This window comes from Nicotiana tabacum, chromosome 22 (genome assembly GCF_000715075.1).
Source record: "Nicotiana tabacum cultivar K326 chromosome 22, ASM71507v2, whole genome shotgun sequence".
Classification (NCBI taxonomy): domain Eukaryota; kingdom Viridiplantae; phylum Streptophyta; class Magnoliopsida; order Solanales; family Solanaceae; genus Nicotiana; species Nicotiana tabacum.
In genome coordinates, this window is record NC_134101.1 from 171,774,741 (window position 1) to 171,796,137 (window position 21,397).

A 21,397-nucleotide genomic window follows, 5' to 3' on the forward strand; every position below is an offset into this window, starting at 1 on the left:
CTACTTTGCAGAAGCAAATGGTCACTAATTTTAGACTGTTTTATATTGCAGGATGAACTGCAAAGTAGTTTCCTAAATCAACAAGAAAAGCATATGCTCCTTTTGGAATAACTTGATCAACACTCTTATCAATACTTTCTTCCAGGATTCACATCTGATGAGAGAATACAGGCTAAAGGTATAAATAGTGAAGCATCTGACGTTCAGATTTAAACTAGTTGTCGAACGCACAAGACGCATAAATAAATGTTCATGAAAAATGGCTGCACTTCCCATCTACATAGGCTGAAAAGAAAAACATTTCCCACCAGGAAGACATCATTGGCATTGTAAAGGATTTAAGTATGTATTCTGTTTATTTAGGAGACTTACACGGTTATTTGAACAGCCAAATAGAAGAACAGCAATGGCAAAAGTTGGACAGAAGGAATACACTGAAATAATATTTTTTTACCCTGACACTACAATCATGTTCCAACTTTTCTTGGTTACTACTTAGGTGAAATACAGAAGGGAGAACACAGAAGTGAACTCGAAAAAGAAAATACAATCTCCTCGAGACAACGGCACAAAAAACACCTAAAATCATAGTCAACTCCATCTTTCCCAAAAAGAGTGTAGGTCTCAGCATTACACAACTTGCATTTGCTGAAAAACTCTCTTTGCATTTATTTTCCCGTTGTCGCGGCTGTACTCCAGAAATCTTGTAAAAGAAGCTGAAATAACTGGTGACAAATGTATATATTGATCAATGAAAATGTCTACAATGCAGGCAGAAAAAATTAAGAACAGAATAATACACTTCTCAGTTAGGAACTTGTAACATAGGAAACAACTACCTGCACCAATCTTCCTAATAAGGTCCAAATGGCGTTCATGCTAGACCAAAGAACTTCATGGATAAGATTCAGGAGACACTCTTTCACTAACAGTTGACCCATAATTTGGTCCACCTTTACGATACTGGATAAGAAACTCAACCGGATATCCCTTCACTTTATGTGGCGCAAGCCCTAGATCTTCAAAAGTCAAAGCTGAAAAATAACCACAAATTGAACGGTGAGGATGCGTATGTATGAGATGGCCAAAAGAAAACCAACCATTAAATAAGATAAGAAGGCAAACCATCTTTTGACACAATGTTGTCCGTGGCAAGGGCTTCAATTGCATCCAGATTAAATATCGTAGGGGTAGGCATTGGAGCTGGAACCTTGTTAAGCAAAAATTCTCTAGGAGATGCAATAGCCTGAAATAAAAACAGCCCAAAATGTAAATATGTCAGACAGGATTCATATGCAAGGATCCCTATGCTATCCTGAACTATCAGCAAGGACAGAACAAGCACCTCCACCGGTTGCATATCACTGAATGCCATGTGACCAAATAAGCACAACAAAGTTGAGACGAGAACGCGGAAGAACACCTCCATAACTTCAACAATTCAAACGAGATACGGAAAAATGCTTTAATCGGCTTTGAAGTTGAAGATCTTATTGTATCCTCCTCCCTTAAGATAACCTTGTTCTAATTTCTTTAGTTGGAATACAAATTGAAGCAGGCTAATGAGAAAATGTTTTCTTTTCCTTTTTCATAGAGATTAGTTAACTTGAAATCAAATGAAGAATGCCAAGGAGGACAAGATGTCCTAATTTACAAAATTAGACGATAAAAGAAAGGGAGAGAGAGAAAATAAAACAGAATTGCCCTAGTTCCTTTGGCTCTGGAAGTCTGTTAACACTATCCCCAAACAATTGTTTGTGCCCTAAACACTATTGCAATGAAAGGAAACCAATACTTAACAAACTAAAACAGGATGCATACTTTTGACCAAAACTGCTTTAGGATCGTGACTCATTAAGTATATAAGTGCAGGTAATAACATGTGAAATATTTTATTTGGAGATTGGACTTTCTTTGGCACAATCGATCATAAAACTTAGGAGTATTCAATTTGAAAAGGAGCGAGAGCTATTTTGCATTTTGTGAAAAGAGAAGGGAGAAAACTCTTAATTGCAAGTGGTAATTAACAACATACAAGAAACCTCCCCATACAAGAAGCTGATTTACATGAACCAAAGAAAATTTCCAATTATTGAGATTCTAAATGTTTTTTTAAGAAGTTTCCACAAAAATCCTTAGTGATTCTTTTGACTTTAACTAAAACATATACACTACTAATAGTTTACACAACATTCTTCAAAATTCTCTTGACCTTCAACATGCCTCCAAAAGCTCGATGTGGTGAAGCAACTGAGTTTGTCAATCAGAAACGGACACCACAATAATTTTAATCTGCGACGCTGATTTGGCCATCGTACTATTATAAATCTACGAGATATACTGTGCAGGGGACATGCATAGCAGTTGACAGACAAGACTACTAAGAGATTGACCAGATCATTGAATCCACGATATTGTCTAGTGATGATTTGACGATAACATGAATATCACTAAGAAAAGATAGAGCACTGATGACTCTAGTCCTACACAATTGATGCTGTGTAAAAGCACATGGGACAGACACATCACTAGAGCTGAGAGCCAGAGACTTCAAGCTGTATGACCAATGACTTCAGGGACAAATTTTCACCATTGTGTTCGGCTTGGTAAAATGAATGAGAATTAGTTGGAACAAGGGAGAACATCAGAGACATACACAAGAAGAGGAGATTGCCATTGGAACAGTCACCAAATAGCAAGAATGATAAAACTATAAAAACAAAGAATAACTTTAGTGGGATGATGTATGGTCGCCCTTCTGTAGGAGGAACTATGTAAGTCTTACCAAGATTGTATGAACCCTGACACACTCTGTCAGGAAAAGAAAAGAAAAGAAAAGATCGAAATGAACAAAATTGGGATGATGCCAAGTGACCTCGTGACCTTCGAAGTCATTCTAGAACCGTTAATTGTTGCTAGGTGTATTGCACGCAATGTGATACTTTTAGCTGTTAAATGCCCTAACGCTAACATGATGGCTTCATTTTGTTCCTTTTGTTATTGGGAGGATGCTTTTATCTCCAATTTCCGCCCCTTTCTCTCTCCTCTCCCCCTCCTGCTGAAACCCTAGATCTGGTTCACTATCGAAGCCTGAAAAACCCGGTAAGCTCCATTTCATTATCTTGGTTTTGTTCTAAATTGAATTTTAGCATCTGGGTTTTGCTTAAAATCGAATTTTGTTATCTGGGTTTTGCTCAAAATTGAACTTTCTCATCTGGGTTTCGGTCAAAGTCGAATTTTCTTTTCTGGGTTTTGCTCAAAATCGAACTCTGATATTTGAGTTTCTTTTTTTATCATTTCAGATTTGACTTATTTTTCCGTTTTTAGATATATTTTAATGCTCTATTGTGTTAGTGTGAAGATTGGTCTCTTGATATTTGTGTTAGTTTTATGTTTATATTTTGGTGAAAATGCGTGCTATATACTCTGTTTCATGGTTAAAATAAAATTTTAAAGCTTTTTGTTGTAGTAATATTTTTGTTTCAATATCAATTTTGTTCTTGTTGTTTTATGGTGTAGTTATTTAGAATTTTGACTTTTCAGGATTAATTCAACTTTTTTTGCTGGTATGTTACAAAAAATGAGTTTTATAGTTTTCTTGTTCTGGGCTTTAAGTTGAAGGTCATTTTTAATATCAAGGGACTGTGAAACGGTTCTTGAAATTTTTAGTCATTTCTTTCTGGGTGTTTCAAGTAGACATATCTAAAGGAGTACATGCTGTTTTTTAACTGACTGTATCGGGTCTTCTTGCCCCACCCCTTTTGCGTCCCAAATCTGCCCCCACCCCCTTATATTCTTGTTTTCTTCTTCTCCTTTCTTTGTACATTTTATATTGTTGGGGCTATACCAGTGGTAGCGGTGATAGCTCCTTCGGGTTTTTGGGTCGTGGTATTTTCTGTGTTTTCAGGAATTCTCGAAGTATTGGAGACAAGTTGGGCGCACGAGCACTGGCGAAGGAGAGCAACCTGGGCGAGTGTCAGCAAAGGGCGGTAGGAAGTGGTGCGTGAGCGTACAACTACATCGAGTACAGCAAATCAGCCACAGGTTTTGTTATCGGGAGTTGGTACCTCCTGTTTTACTGTTTCCCTTTTGGTGTTAGCTAAATTACTGGTACTTTACTTCGCAATAGTTAAACCTTTCAACTAGGATACTAGTTACCACTTGTTTCCTTCTAGTTTGATTTGTTGTCCGTTGTGCACTAGCGAGTCTTCTCTAGATTGTTGTAGGTGTAGTGGCTGCAGTCTGGGATGATAGAATAAGGGCATGTCCTCGGGTGGGGCAGAGTGTGAGGCTGGGGTCAGGGGTGGGACGGGTAGCAGGGGAGGTAGAGGGGGCAAGGGAGCCTATAGGTTGAGAATCGGGTCATGGAACATAGGTTCACTAACGAGTAAATTCATAGAGTTGGCAAAAATCCTTCAGAAGAGGAAGATTAATATAGCGTGTGTCCAGGAGACTAGGTGGGTCGAATCGAGGGCGAAAAACGTGGATGGGTATAAGTTGTGGTACTCTGGTGTCCTGAGGGGTAAGAATGGAGTGGGTATCCTGGTAGATAGCCATCTTAAAGAGTCTGTGGTAGAGGTCAGGCGGGTGAATGATAGACTAATGACTATTAAGTTGGTGGTGGGTGAGGGTACCTTAAATGTCGTTAGCGCGTACGCACCGCAAGCAGGCTTGGATGAGGATATTAAGAGGCGTTTTTGGGAGGAGTTGGATGAGATTGTTCGTAGTATACCGCCTTCTGAGAGGTTATTCATAGGAGGAGATTTCAATGGTCATATCGGGTCATCCGCAGGTGGGTACACTGAGGTGCATGGCGGCTTTGGTTTCGGGGAGCGGAACGGAGGGGGCATTTCGCTGTTGGACTTTGCCAAGGCTTTCGATCTAGTCATTGCGAACTCGAGTTTTACGAAGCGGGATGAACATTTGGTTACTTACCAAAGTTCGGTGGCGAAGACTCAAATTGACTATCTCCTCCTCAGGAGATGCGACAGAAGGTTGTGCGAGGACTGCAAGGTTATCCCAGGTGAGACCCTCTCAACGCAGCATAGGCTTTTGGTGATGGACATTTGTATTAGGATAAGGAGGAAGAAGAGGTCAGTACAAGGACGCCCCAGGATTAGGTGGGGCGCCTTAACTGAGGATAAAGCTAAGAAGTTGGAATGAAGGTTATCGGCAATGGGAGCTTGGAGAAGTAGTGGGGACGCAAACACAATGTGGTCGACGACGGCGGACTGTATAAGAAAGGCGGCGAGAGAGGTGTTAGGGATATCTACGGGCCACAATGGTGGCCACAAAGGAGATTGGTGGTGGAATGCAGTTGTCCAAGGTAAAGTGGAAGCAAAGAAGGCGGCTTACCTGCGGTTAGTAGGGAGCACTGACGAGGAGGGGAAAAGAGAGTACAGTGAAAGGTATAAAGTAGCTAGGAAGGAGGCGAAGATTGCAGTGACGGAGGCTAAGACGACAGCTTTTGCTCGTCTGTACGAGGAACTAAGGAACAAAGGTGGGGAGAAGAAGTTATTCCGACTCGCTAAGGCGAGAGAGAGGACAACTCGGGATCTGGACCAAGTGAGGTGCATAAAAGATGATGACGACAAAGTTTTGATGGGAGATGACCAGATTAAGAGGAGGTGGCAGACCTACTTTCATAAACTTCTAAGTGAAGAAGGGGATCAGGATATTATACTTGGGGAATCGAGGAATGCCGACAGTCACCATGAATTAAGTAATTGTAGGGACATTGAGATCGATGAAGTCATGGAGGCAATGCGTAAGATGAGAAGGGGCAGAGCTACCGGGCCAGACGAAATTCCGATTGAACTGTGGAGGTGTGTGGGTAGAGCAGGCTTGGAATGGCTTACTGGATTGTTTAGTGTTATATTCAAGTCTAATAGGATGCCTGAAGAGTGGAGGTGGAGTACAATGGTTCTGTTGTATAAGAACAAGGGTGATGTCCAGAGCTGTAACAACTATAGGGGCATCAAATTACTAAGTCATACCATGAAAGTTTGGGAGAGAGTGGTAGAAATGAGAGTGCGAAGGTCGGTGTCTATTTCAGACAACCAGTTCGGGTTCATGCCGGGGCGATCTACCACAGAATCTATCCACCTTATTAGGAGGATGGTGGAACAGTACAGGGATAGGAAGAAGGATCTCCACATGGTGTTTATTGATCTGGAGAAAGCGTACGATAGGGTTCCTAGGGAGGTCTTATGGAGATGCTTAGAGGATAAAGGGGTCCCGGTTGACTATATTAGGGTGATTAAAGACATGTATGCTGGAGCTAAGACTCGGGTTAGGACAGTAGGAGGCAACTCTAAACACTTTCCAGTTATTACGGGGTTGCACCAAGGGTCTGCGCTCAGCCCATTCCTATTTGCCCTGGTGATGGATGCACTGACTCATCATATTCAAGGGGAGGTGCCATGGTGCATGCTATTTGCTGATGACATTATTCTAATTGATGAGACACGGGGCGGCGTCAACGAGAGGCTAGAAATTTGGAGACATGCTCTTGAGTCTAAAGGTTTCAAGTTGAGCAGGACGAAGACGGAATACCTCGAGTGCAAATTTGGGGTTGAGCCGACGGAAGCGAGAGTTGAAGTGAGGCTTGACTCTCAAGTCATTCCCAAGAGGGGTAGGTTCAAGTACCTTGGATCGGTTATTTAGGGGATCGGGGAGATTGACGAGGATTTCACACACCGTATAGGGGTGGGGTGGATGAAGTGGAGGTTAGCGTCGGGAGTCTTGTGTGACAAGAAAGTGCCACCGTTACTAAAAGGTAAGCTTTATAGAGCAGTGGTTAGGCCTGCCATGTTATATGGAACTGAATGTTAGCCGGTAAAGAACTCACACATCCAGAAGATGAAAGTAGCAGAGATGAGGATGTTGAGGTGGATGTGCGGGCATACAAGGATGGATAAGATTAGGAATGAAGATATTCGAGAGAAGGTGGGCGTGGCCCCCATGGAGGACAAGATGCGGGAAGTAAGACTCAGATGGTTCGGGCACATTCAGAGGAGGAGCACTGATGCACCGGTGAGGAGGTGTGAGCGACTGGCTGTAGTGGGTACGCGGAGAGGTAGAGGGCGACCTAAGAAGTATTGGGGAGAGGTGATCAGACAGGACATGGCGCGACTTAGGATTACTGAGGACATGGCCCTTGACAGGGAATTATGGAGGTCGAGCATTAAGGTTGTAGGTTAGGGGAAAGTTGTGAATATTTCTACAGCACAATAGAGTGAGACTAGCCAGTTAGGAGTTAGACTAAGAATGTCATTGGTCGCCTATTGATGCAGGGTTTTACCTGCTAGTTTTTACTATACCAGCCATCTATTTCGTATTTCGTATTCTGTATTTCATATCTCTTATAAAGCTGTTATTTTATTATGCATTTTTATGGTACTAATATATCGTCTCCTGTTGCTTTTTTGGAGCCGAGGGTCTCCTGGAAACAGCCTTTCTACCCTTCGGGGTAGGGGTAAGGTCTGCGTACATATTACCCTCCCCAGACCCCACTTGTGGAATTATACTGGGTCGTTGTTGTTGTTGTTGTTGTTGTAGTATGGCCTAACGGTCTATGAAGCATGAATGAAAAACCATGGAATCCCATGGTTCATTTTTTCTCAAAAAAATCTAGGTGGTTTTTTTTTCCTTCCAATCTACCTAAGCATCTCTATTGGTGGAAGAATGTCGGTGTCCTTTGAAGTAGTCGTGCTAGCTGCCGCAGACAACAGCGTTATCAAAAGAACATTAAGAACTTTTGTTGATCACTGAAGCAGAACTTTGATCATTGATGTAGGCAAGAATGTTAGGAGCTAATGAAATTTATCAATTTGACATAATCATCAAGATCTCCCTACATAATATTCTTAATGATTCTCTTTTTTAAGAGGATTCATAATGACCCTCTCAACATTCAATTTATAACATAACCATTAAGAATATTCTAATAAAAAGAAGAATACTCTGATTAAAAAAAAGAATATTCTACATAACATTTTTCATAAAGTATTCAGGTATTCAACACAATGTTCTTGACAATTCTCTTGACTTTTTAACGCATTATATAAAAACTCACAATGACCCCCCCCCCCCCCCAAAAAAAAACCCCTACCCCAAACAAATTTCCACAAACTCAATCAACCAATCAACTATGGCTCAACTCCATACTAGTTAGAATTGGCTATATGAATCCCTTGTATCTCCCAATATGTTTAGTTCTACTTCAGGCCAATGCCAAATAATTTTTGTTTAAAGGCAAAAATGGGAATTCCCTAAAGCTAAAGGTTCGAAATTCACACTTATTCCTACACCAAATTACAATTCTCTAGCTAGAATAAAAGGACTCCCGTCAAACACCAAATGCTGTGAGTGTAACAACTACTCCTTTAATTTCGACTAGATATCATCTACTTGATCCATTCTTCCATTTACCATACCTTCGACATTTTTTCTATCACCAACTACCCCAAACTCTGCTGTTAAAGTTTAAAATATATTTACATCTCTGCTTCAATTCAAACTGCAAATAAAATAGTCCTTGTACATGCGCTAATATAAGAATATTGGCAATTTTTTTAATAATAAGTAGAAAAATTCGTAGAGTTCACCTAGTTAATAAATAGCATGCTCCATGTGTCACATATTGCTAGATTGATGTAGTCAAATTGGTTGTGCAAGTTTACCAAGTTAATAAATAGCATGCTCCATATATCACATTTACATGCTATTGTTGTATTAATGCAGTCAAATTGATTAAATTTTTTTACTGTTAATGCAGTCAAAATGATTAAATTTTTCTTACTGTTAATGCAGTCAAATTGAGTTTACTTCATCTCAAGTTCTGAAAGACAGACTATTGGGTCCATTACATCTGATCTGCAATGGAGAAACCTAATATGCTTTGTCATATATGCAGTTGGACTATAGCATCTATCCTGATATTGGTTCCTATAAATTCTTTACTACTTAGAGTGAATGGAGAAACCTAAAGTGCCACCTAAAAGGTACCATACGGAGCACCTTTTTTTATTTATAAGTAATTAAAATTTTTATAAGTACTTGCACTAAGCCAGTGCTAAAAGACATAATTACAAAAAGTGTAGTTCCTCTATTGTATCTAGAAATCCAACTTCATCATGTACAATAAGCAGGCAGCACCAGGTAACATAAGGAGCACTTAGCTAAGAGCTACAACATTCGCATACCCAGAGATACGAGCAGGTTTCCAAATCCAAAACTTCCATAAACCAAAAATGAGACACCTAAAGTAACAGATAGACCCACTTACAAGACAAGAAACATATAAAGTGAATATAGAAGCAGATGTGTTTGAAAACTTGGTTCGAGAAAATAAATAGTGACAAAAAGTTGTTATTGAGCCATAGAGAAACCATCCATTTAAGAACTTGCCTTAGCAATAGGAAAAGGAACATTCACATAGCGCGGCCATTCACGGATCATATCAAACATGAGCTCTGCCTGTTGCAAAATATGATCAGCAGAACTCCATTAAACAATTTAATTTAAAGAATGAGATACTAAAAACAGGAAAAGCAGTAAGGAAAGAGGACAATAGGGCAGATATTGACCAATTCATGCATAGTGTAAACATCTGGGCCACCAAGTTCATAAACTTTTCCCATGCTGATACCATTGTCTTTCAAAGAAGCAACAATTGCAGAAGCAACATCGGCAACGAATACAGGTTGAATTCTGCAAAAGCATTTCTAAGAGCATGAGCCATAGATGCTAAATAAATTCTCCCAGAATGACAATAAATTGTTGCGGACACATACTTTGTCGAACCATCTCCGAACAGAGGGATAAAACCATATTTCTTTGCAAAGTGTGCCCATGGATTCAGAATTCTATCTTCTGTACCAATCATCACTGCTGGACGCATTATGGTCACCTGAAGATGAGTGAGCAGATCAGCAACTTCACCCCAGAACAATGATTTAAATTTAAAACATTTGAGACTGGAGTAAGCACGTTGTAACTTGAAGAAATCAAACTAAATAAAGCAACCTAAGATATCCATCAGGCTATGACAATTTCCTTTCTTTTTATAAGCAAGCAAAAGGGAAATGGTTTTTACCTGCACATATACAAGGTTAGGGGAAAACTTCTTCAAATTCCTTTTCTGATAATAATTATGTTTACGTGGTGCAAAAACTTCCCAGTATACAACTGGAACTTCTTCCAATTCATTTTCCTCCTCACCTATTCCTCTCTGCTTCCCCCATGTTCTGTTTCAAGCCACTATGGCCCAGCATCTCACTGTGGTGACAATTTTTCCATCCAGTGGCCATAAAGTTGGTGGTGTGTTATACACCAAAACTGCTTCACCCTCATCCCCATCCCTGGTTGTTACTCTACCCCACTGGTCTTCACGACCAACTCCCGACTGTTGCTCCCTACTGCCGTTTGATTCCCCCCCCCCCCCCAAAAGAAACCCTCCCCTCCCCACCCCACAACAAAAACCAAATTTCCCACTTACTATTAACCAATTCTCCATTTCCTTTCTCCAGGAACACCAGATCCTGCTCTGAGATCTACAATTTCTTTATAACTTAATTAGAATTCTTTGGAGTCATCTTCTTTTGTGTACCTTCTCGGTCCTATTTAATAAAATACATTTCCTTGATCAAGAAAAAAAAAATCACCTTTTGTAATTATTGTGATCTCAGTTATGTAACTAATAGAATTCTTTTTCTTCAGACAAATTGTCTTGCAGTTTTGATTTCATTTTCTATTACTTCTTATTTCTAGTCATTTACTGTAGTTTTTTGTCCTCTTTTTCTTCTTGGGCCTCTAGGGGTCGAAATGGGTGCAGGAAGTAATACAACTGATAAGTTCAACCTGAAATCAGAGAAAGAATCAAAAGCGAAAGGCACAGGAAAGCGCCAAATTTTGTTGGGGCTTTCCCGAAGCGAAATTAAATAAAAATAGATACAAGCAAAGCAAGGAAAGATAACTGCAAACACAATAACAACTTTGGATGAAAGAATTGAATAATTATAATTAAGCGAAATATACAAAGTAAACATTATGTCAATCAAGCTTAAAAGCCATTTTAAACTTATTTATTTAGATGAAAAGATGCATTCAGATTTGTGGAGAATGTTTTTCTTAATTTTTGATATCAAGATGCCTTTGAAAACTGGAGGCACGGAAAGTTCATAGAGCCATCAACAAGTTACTTCATCAAAAAAAAGTTCATAGAGCCATCAGGAGAATCTGGAGACTGATCCCTGTTAGCTTCTTTTGGTGTTTGTGGACAGAAAGGAATAGAAGGTGTTTTGATGGTGTATCAACTCCAAATCACTCTATTAAAGCTAGGTGCTTAATGTATCTCTTTAGTTTGGCACAATTTGTCCCCTGTAGATTCCCCTGACAATTCTTTGAACTTCGTCAGCTCCCTGGTCTTATATTAGCTTCTCATGTATTGGAGATCACTCATTTTTCGTTGGATTCTCTTTTATTCTACTTTTGCATCTTCTTGATGCCATCAATGAGCTTAATTCATAAAAAATTAAAGATGCAGTTCTATTTTGTTTTCTAGTACTGCCTTCTCAAAGACAGTGCCAGTGGTTGATGAGGTGCACACATTTGCACCTTCATAAAGCGCCGCTCAAGTGAGGCTAAGCACAAAACCAGGCTTTAACTGAACTTCAGGGCTTAAGTGCACATTGTACGAGCCTCTAATAAGGCTGTCCATATGATACACGTCTCCTTTTTGGGGTGGGGGTGGGGGTGGGGGTAGGGGGAAGAGTAAGAGCATAATTTCAGCCTGAAAGGTACATGTAATAGATTAAACATAATTTGGCTATGTTTCACCTCAGGAAGTTCGCGTGCAACAGCTTCTTCCGCCGCAGCTTTAGCTCTGAGCATTCTAGATGGGGATGTAGGAGACACCCCCAAGCAAGAAACTTGAATAAATCTGATGATACCACCGTGTTCTTTGGCTATCTGCCAACATAGGAAGTACATATTACTACAGACAAAATACTCTTCACAAACGATTTCAAAAGGAGCAGAAAACGGTGAATGTCACAGATCATCAAATGCAACCAGAAACATTGCAGACAAAAGAAGTACATGCTAGTACAGACAAAACACTCTTCATGAACAACTTCAAAAGAAAGAGCAGACAATAGTGAATGTAGTAGATCATTTAATTCTCTCTCTGTCATTTCCAGTACTTTAAACCAGAGTATATGTTAAGTCCTAGTCATCCATCTCTGGCGCAAACCTCAGAGCATCTTATTATAGCAACAAAGCTGACAGAAGAAAGGATCACTAATTTGCACGTCATTTGACGTGAAAATGGAAGCTAAGACATCAAGGTCGCCAGTGTCATGGTTGGTTATGGCAATGGCAAGAGATTGATGCAGACATTTAATTCTAAGAGAACCGATACTCTCTAGCCCATTTAGGATGTCATGAAAAAACAATTGTTTTCAATTAGTACAATAAGGGTGTAAAGTTACAACATATTTTGAGATTTGGAAATGATGATGATCTATTGATTAACAAAATTGTTCTGCGGTTGGTAAACTGCCTACGAGGGGATGACATAAGGGGACTGGGTAATTTACTTTTCCTGGTAAAGCATTTAACCCTTCCTACTTGTGTTGTTTGGTAGAACCAGAAGCAAAGTAAACGTGAATTTAATTTAAACGGGTTGGAAAGCATATGCAACCCTTCAATTTTCTTCTTTCCTTAGCTTAATCTCCGCATATAGGATAGACTCATGCCCTCCTCAACACTAACCAAAAATAGTGTGACTAAAAGGGTTGCAAATGATTTTCAAAAACCAACTGGATCAAATTAAACTTGAAATTTCTCCAAAATTAGTTGGTTTGGTCTTGAGAATGAAACAACCAACAAGTTTTTAGTTCCCTTGTTACTAAACTTCTTGTAAATAATTATGAAATCGTAATACCCAAACAAACAGTTATCTTCATCAAATTGCTCTCTATATATATACATAAAGTTGGCCATAGCCGAGGTGATGTGGTACCTCTTTTAGGACAAATTAAATAGAGTTCTTGGCCTATATACCCCCACACACACTTATATAATTGTGTAAAAATTAACAAAAAAAACCCAAAATTCATGTATATATAATTTAGTAGATATCTTAACGTGTTCAATTGGTTTTTCTTCCCCCATAATTCGTTTTGTTTCAGAACTGTTTCTTCTTTCATTTGCAATTAATAGCGTAACCTCGAGATTCATTATAAACAATTCATATTATGTCCATCTGAATATTCACCATCTAGCATAAATTTTGTTGTCTTTTTAAGGCATTTGCAACCCTTACATTTTCTTCTTTTTCTTTGTTAGACTCATGCCCTCCTCTACCCTAACCAAATATAGTGTGACTAAAGGGGTTGCTGATTTTCCTGAACCAACTGAATCCAAACCGAACTTGAAGTTTCTCCGAAATTAGTTGGTCTGGTCTTGAAAATGAAGCAACCAACAAATTTTTGTATAGGTCTCTCACAAATTCTTATTAGTTTCCTAGTTACTAAACTTCTAGTACATAATTATGAAAGGTAATACCCAAACAATTATCTTCATAAAATCTCTCTCTTTCTATATATAATGCTGGTCAAGGCCAAGGTAATATTGCATCTCTCTTAGGACAAGATAAATAGAGTTTTTGGCCTAAGAGAGGTGCCACATCACCTTGGCTATGACTAACTTTATATATAGAGATTAATAAAAAGTCCAAAAGTCATGTATATTTAATTTATTAGATATCTTAGCGATGTTGCTTTGGTTTCTCTTCCCCCATAAGTCATTTTGTTTCAAAATTGTTTCTTCTTTTATTTGCAATTAATAGTGTAACCTTGAGATTCATTACAGACAATTCATATTATGACCATCCGAATATTTGCCATCTTGCATAAAATTTTGTTAAATTTTCCAGGCATATGCAACCCTTCCATTTTCTTCTTTTCCTTTGCTTCGTCACCACACATAGGATAGACACATCCCTTTCTCTACCCTAACCAAAAATAGCGTGACTAAAGGGGTTGCAAATGATTTTCAAGAACCAACTGAATCAAATTGAACTTGAAATTTCTCCCAAATTAGGTTCCCTAGTCTTGAAAATAACAACCAACTTTTTATATACATTTCTTACAAGTTCTTCTTAGTTTCCTTGTTTCTGAACTTCTCGTAAATAATTATGAAAGGGTAATACCACACAATTATCTTCATTAAATCTCTCTCTCTCTCTCTATATATATATATATATATATATTCTCTCTAGTCTTTACATATATACAAAGAGCTGGTCATAGCCGAGGTAATGTGGCACCGTTCTTCAGACAAGATAAATAGAAATCATGGCCTAAAAGAAGTGCCACATCACCTTCGTTATAACGAGCTTTATATAATACACACACACATATAGAGAGAGAGATTAATAGAAAGTCCAAAACTTATTCATACTTAGTTTATTAGATATCTTAACGTGTTCATTTGGTTTCACTCCATAAGTCGTATTTGTTTCAAAACTGTTTTTTTCCTTTATTTGCAATTAATAATGTAACCTCATTTGGTTTCTCTCCATAAGTCGTATTTGTTTCAAAACTATTTTTTTTCCTTTATTTGCAATTAATAATGTAACCTCGGTATTACAAAATTTTCATATTATGGTCCATCCAAATATTTGCTATCTTGCATAAAATTTTGTTAAGCTTTTTGGGCATATGCAACCCTTTCCATTTTCTTCTTTTCCTTTGCTTCCTCACCGCACATAGGATATATTCATACCCACTCTATCCTAAGCAAAAATAGTGTGACAAAAGGGGTTGCAAATGATTTTCAAGAACCAACTGAATCCAAATCAAACTTGAAATTTCTCCAAAATTAGTTAGACTGCTCTTGAAAATGAAACAACCAACAAACTTTTGTATACACTTCTTATAAATTCTTCTTAGTAAACTTCTCATTACTTTGGGCCTTTGGGGTAATACCCAAACAATTATCTTCATCAAATCTCTCTCTTTATATACATAACCAAAGTGATGTAGCACTTCTCTTAGACCACGATAAATAGAGTTCTTGGCCTAAGAGAGGTGTCACATTACCTTGGCTACATTATATATATATAATATATATATAATTCCAAAATTCGTTTATATTTAGCAAATTAGATATCTTAACGTGTTCATTTGGCTTCTCTTCCCCTATAAGCCGTTTTGTTTCAAGACTGTTTCTTCCTTTATTTGCAGCTAATAGTGTAACATCGAGATTCCTTACAAACAACTCATATTATGTCCATCTGAGAAAATAATATTTTTTGAGGCTGTCAAAATTTACATTACTTTAGGTAATGGCAAACTTTAGGTTCCGAAGATTTTTATGTTTTTACAAGGTAAATAATTTTATTAATAATGAGAGAATCTCCCATCTATAAGTAATCTAACAAAAAGTGGAGAATTCACAACAAAACATTTTAGTTGAAGGAATTTGTTTCTCTCCATTTTTTATAACTGAGAAATCACCAAGGGTTAGTGGCGCGTGGCGCACGATTCGAAGCTCAGTGGATCATCCTTTACCCTTCTCCACTTAGATACCAAGCCTTTATCTGTAACAGATACGAACCCGTGACATGCATCTAACCCGCACAGCATGTGTTGCGCTTTTATCACTAGATCAAAGCTTTTCGAGTTGTTGGAGGAATTTGTTATTATGCATATTTTAACTATCATATTTTAGTTGTACTCGTTAAAGCCTCTTTGATTAAAAAGTGAATCTTCTTTACATCCATAGTTATGTTCTTAGTAATTTGGCTCAAAAATCGTTTCCAAACAAAATATAATATAATAAACTGATTTTCTAAAAACTGATCAAAGACAGCGTGTTTTCACTACTCTTGGTTTGATTTTGGCTTTAAAATTTGAAGCCATTATGATTGGTTTGGACTTGGTCTTAGACACAAACTGGGCCACCTGAAATATGCACACCATAAAGTAAGCAAGCAACATCAGATTCATCATTTCATATCATGGCAATGATCATATCACCATCAATCTTATCATCTCCAGATTACATTTTTTATTATATATTTTTTTATGAGAAAGGTAATAATATTTCAAACATATAATTCCCACCCTATTAATGAAACTAAGTGAAAATTCATGTTCTTTGCTAGGTCAGAAGAATTCTATTTTCCACAAAGCGCACAAACTAGGATCAGAAAGGCAGATAAGCAGATAGGCAGATGCACTGTCAGTCTGCACACGCGTACACAGAACTTTATCTTTGTGAATCTGTTATATTGAACAATGACATACAAAAGGGGAAAAGAGAAACATTGAACAACAGAAGAAAAAGAGGTGTGTCCAAATAATACCAAAGTTCAAGTTAAGATAAACAACAGTATTGAGAACCACAGGATCTGTAAAGAGAAGATGATGATACCACTCTCAGAAACCAAAGGAACAAGTTGTAATAACTTGATGATTTAATTTTAGATTGTCTTCAAGTATTAATACCCAAGTTGACGCATTGGACAACATTTTACTTATCAAGAAACAGAAACAGGTCACCCAAAAAATGCAACGGACAGTATTTTCAAAATTAACATGAAGCTTACTTCAGTGATATTCACCTAATCTAAGTACAGAATAAAGCAATATAGCAACAGAACCTACCATTGCAAGCTGTTCAGCCATATGGTGGTTGACTTCCTCAAAGCTGTAATTTCTGGTCTCATATTCCCTTCCTGGAACCATAGAGTTAAAATTACCGCAATAATTAAAAAGATATCTTTGTGGACCACGAACTAAGAATTCTAGAAGACGTACCAATGAGATTGATCACAACATTAGCTTTTGCCATCACAGCTTTAACTGAATTTTCATCCCTGGGATTGTATTTCATAGGAACAATCTGGGCAAGTTAAACAAAGAGAGGCAGAAACCTCATAAAAATGAGAAGCACTTTCATAAGTAATCATAACTCATGTCTGTTCGCTTAAGATAAAGCTCAAACATTTAAAAAAATACTTAAAGAACAGATAACAATAAAATAAAAGAAGATCTATTATGGCAGCACAACTGTCAGTATACCTGTCCTAAGTCGCCCATTAACTTGAGATGACGAGGAGAATCCTCAGATCCACGGAAAGGAACCAAGACTTGAGTGCCCATTTTAGCTAAAAACCAAAAAAGGGAAAACAAGCACTATTTAGCTGAAGTAACTTCGTCCTATAGATGATACGATTTAAAGAGAAGGGAATATGAGGTTACCAAGCTCTTGGACGACATAACGCCCAAGAAATCCAGTAGCTCCAAAGACTGTAGCAACGATTCCACTACAAACAATGGATTCACAGAACATATAAAATTAACAAACACATACTTCTAATTGCACACATCAAAATGAAACAAAGAATCTGCACCAATAAAAACATGAAGAAAAAGCTACAACTCATCATGTAGGTATTCAAGAGAACCAATAAGCAAAAAGAACATGAAATCCCAAATCATACAACAACTATGACTTGATCCCAAACAAGCAAGTTAAAATGACAGTGAGTAAAAACGACAGACAAAAATCCATCACAGTATTAAGAAACGAAAATGATGTATCAAATTTAGTGGAATAGTATAAGATTACAAAAACTACTATCCTACCCTTCATCCCAAACGTTACGGTCGCTATATAAATTCCATATTTCCATTTTGCTCTATTTGAGGCCCCTTTCAATTCAATACTCATAATTTGACTCGTAAGACAAATACTCCATCCGTCCCATTTTATGTGATGTACTTTGATGGACACACTGACGCGTCACACTCAAGGAAAAGTGTCATGGTGTATGCTATTTGCAGATGACATGATTCTGATTGACGAGACGCGAGGTGGTGTTAATGAGAGGTTGGAGGTTTGGCGACATACCCTAGAATCTAAAGGTTTCAGGTTGAGCAAGACCAAGACCGAATACTTGGAATGTAAGTTCAGAAAGCGGACATTGATATGAGGTTTGATGCATAGGTCTTCCCAAGAGAAATAATTTCAAGTACCTTGGGACAGTAATACAGGAAAATAGGAGATGGATGAGGATAACACACATCGTATTGGAGCAGGGTGAATGAAATAGAGGTTTGCTTCTGGTGTCTTGTGTGATAAGAATGTACCACTAGAACTTAAAGGTAAGTTCTACAAATTCATGGTTAGACCGACTATATTGTATGGAGCGAAGTGTTGGCCAGTCAAGAACTCTCATAGTCAAAAGATGAAAGTAGCCGAAATGAGGATGTTCAGATGGATGTGCGGGCATACCAGATTAGATAAGATTAAGAATGAAGTTATTCGGTAAAAGGTGGGAGTGGCCCTCGTGGAGGATAAGACTCAGGAGGCGAGGATGAGATGGTTCGAACATGTGAAGAGGAGAAGCACAGATGCCCTAGTTAGGAGGTATGAGAGGTTGAACAAGGTGGCATGACAAATTATAGGTACTAAAAAAGTTTATTAGTTGAAGAAAATATTTTATGAAATTTATCTCATTCAGTGTAAAATATTCATAAGGTGGAGGTCGAGAATTAGGGTGGAAGGTTAGTAGGCAGTTGAGCATTTTCCTTTTCTTTCCTAGATCGGTAGTATTAGTGTTAGCATGGTATCTCTTTATTCTTGGATAGCTGGTACTTCTTACGGTTTGAGTACTTTTTTCGCTTTGGTTTTCTTAATATATTTGCTATTGTTATAAATTTTGTCGCTGCTTCTTCATCTTGTCTTAGTCGAGGGTCTATCGGAAATAGTCCCTCTGCCCTCTTAGGGGAGGGGTAAGGTATGCGTACACATTACCCTACCTAGACCCCACTTGTGGGAACTCACTGGCTTTGTTGTTCTTGTACTTTGATTGGGCACGGATTTTAAGAAAGAATGAAGATTATTGAAACTTGTGGTCTAAACAAACCATAGATATTTTTGTGTCTATAAATCGCCTCATTAAAGGTGAAATGGAAGTTTCAAGTTAAATTGTTTCTTTTTTAATTGATAAATTTAAAGTTAAATTATTTCTAAACATAGAAAAGTATCATTTTTTCGTACAGGCTAAAAAGAAAGTGCATCACATAAATTGGGACAAGGAGTAGTTATCCAAAGGTTATCAAAAGCAAGCAGTTATCTAAATCTAGAGATCAAATCTTAAACATATCCCTACACAGGAAAACACTCGACCAAATGCAAATGTACCAATTTGATTAAACCACTGTCTCAACAAGTTGGTACCATCTATACACACATATGAAATAAGATTAAAAACAAGAATAAAACCCAGAAATAAAAAGAAAAAGGTTTGACGTATGGAATTTTACCTAACAGATGATCTTCCACCAGTTCCCTTGCGAGCTAGATGTCCGCCACCACTGGTGGCAACATTAGATGCGAACCGCGAACCACAATCTGAAATAATAGAATGCGCTCAACAATTTAAAAAAAACACTAGAACTCAATCCGATAAGAGATCACCGCTTTTAGGAAAATTCATAGAAAAAATGAAAACTTTAGTTGCCCTAGAAATGCGTAAAGAGGGGAGAAACGATACATACAGTGATCATCAGAGGGGGGGTAGAGAGACTTGAAAGATGAAATTGCAGGTGAATGTTTCAGAGATTGGTGCCCTAATTTTCTCGTGATTGCCTGCATCTTGTTCTCAGCCGAGCTCGAGATGGATACCGGCGCTGTTTGGAAATTGCGAAAAAAGGTGTACCGAAGCTGTTAGGAAAATTTATATTATCTCACCGAATTACGGTAGCGGTAAATAAAGTATTACCCGGTCACTCTATCGTAGTAATTGAGTGGAGCTCATTTCTAATACTTTTAATGTGTTTAGAATCTTTTTATATCGCCTAAGAGGTAGAAATAAGTTATTCTATAATTTATTATTTTGGGATTAGTTATATTGTTTTTTTATAGAGATCAGATAAAAAAAAATACTAAAATCCTGGAATAATTAATTTCGAGATTAGTTATATCACGATTTTATTCCAACCAAACGTAGATAATCTCATCTCAAATTTAATTCCGAAAATTAGTTATACTCCGATTTTATTCCAACCAAACATGAGATAACTCATATCAAATTTAATTTCAGAATTAATTATTTCTTATACCTCGTATCAAAAAAGCCCTAAATTTATAATTTTGACCTTCCGTAAACCGCTTATAAAAATGATATGACATGTTTAATACTTCAAAATATAAAGTTTATTTGGTCAAACTTTTCAAATCGGCTTATTTTTTAAAGAAAAAAATCTCAAAGTTGTTTGGTTGAAAAGCAATTTGTATTTAGCTAATTAATTTGAAAAGTACTTTTGAGCAGCAATTAGTGTTTGACGAAACTTTTAAAAAGTGCTTCTAAGTATTCTCAAAAGTGCTTTCGGAAAAAAACTACATTTTTGTGTTTCTCAAAAACTACTTTTGCTTTCACTCAAAAAAAAATTTCTTTCTAAAAGTCTGGCCAAAATGAAATAACCCCTTTTTGATATTTTTTTTCACAACACTACAATACCGCTCGAACTCTATATATTTTACCTCACATAGTATTTTCTTCTTATTTTGTGAACTCTCTCTTACTCTATCAATTTGGTGTGTCTGACAACTGGAGGAGAACTTCCTTATTGATAGAGGTGAAGAACCTCTCAAAGATGTTAGTGGTGATATCAGTAATAGTAAACTTAACCAAGCTTATCTTCATTCCTTTGTTGACTTTTCCTTGCCAGACAAATCTTTATTTGACAAGCTTGGATTTGGATCATGCAGGCTTTGCCAAAGGAAAGCTCTTCCTTTCACATGAGATTTATGGGATAGACCCCATAAATCTCGCCCTCTAGCCTCATGCACCTGAAGGAAATATCTCCAGTTTTTTGATAAAGAGTTTATGCCGACAAGTTTTTTGCATAGCTCGAACTTATCTCTTGGTATCACCTTAGTGAGCATATCCGCGGGATTTTCACTCGTGTGAATATTTTTGACGTGCAAAGATTCGTTCTTTACTTGCTCACGAATCCAATAATATCTCACATCGATATGCTTTGTCCTTGCATGGTATATGGAGTTCTTGGTCAAGTCTATTGCACTTTGACTGTCACAATAAACGACATACTCCTCTTGATGCAATCCAAGCTCTTGAAGAAATAGTTTAAGCAATATCATCTCCTTGCCAGCTTCAGTAGCGTAATGTACTCCGCTTCAGTTGTAGAGAGTGCAACACACTTTTGCAACCTCGATTGCCATGATATAGATCCCCTTGAAAATGTGAAAAAATATCCATTAGTGGATGTTCTATTATCATGTCACCTACTATATCAGCATCTCATAGCCCTTCAAGATTGGATCAGATCCTCCAAAATACAAATAGTCTCCT

The 21,397-nt window shown here is 37.6% G+C and overlaps 1 protein-coding gene across 1 annotated transcript; it reads right to left on the bottom strand.

Moving 5' to 3' along the window:
- Nucleotides 1-300: 300 nt before the first annotated feature.
- LOC107762450 (NADH dehydrogenase [ubiquinone] 1 alpha subcomplex subunit 9, mitochondrial-like) lies at nt 301-19,739 on the bottom strand. Its single transcript, XM_075243549.1, has 13 exons — nt 19,581-19,739; nt 19,347-19,434; nt 17,277-17,341; nt 17,097-17,182; nt 16,833-16,917; nt 16,680-16,750; nt 11,842-11,973; nt 9,798-9,913; nt 9,591-9,714; nt 9,412-9,480; nt 1,126-1,246; nt 840-1,034; nt 301-725 (listed from the first exon to the last, which is right to left on the bottom strand). The coding sequence occupies exons 1-12, from the start codon at nt 19,675-19,677 to the stop codon at nt 895-897; spliced, it is 1,194 nt and encodes a 397-aa protein (XP_075099650.1). The 5' UTR covers nt 19,678-19,739; the 3' UTR covers nt 301-725; nt 840-894.
- Nucleotides 19,740-21,397: the final 1,658 nt, after the last annotated feature.

Bases quoted from the DNA above. Each gene is read 5' to 3' on its own strand.
- LOC107762450 (XM_075243549.1), bottom strand. From the start codon at position 19,677: ATGCAGGCAATCACGAGAAAATTAGGGCACCAATCTCTGAAACATTCA. The intron at 16,918-17,096 runs GTATACTGACAG...TAACTTGCCCAG, and splicing joins TAATGGGCGACTTAGGACAG to ATTGTTCCTATGAAATACAA. The intron at 9,715-9,797 runs GTATGTGTCCGC...ATGCTTTTGCAG, and splicing joins TTCGGAGATGGTTCGACAAA to AATTCAACCTGTATTCGTTG.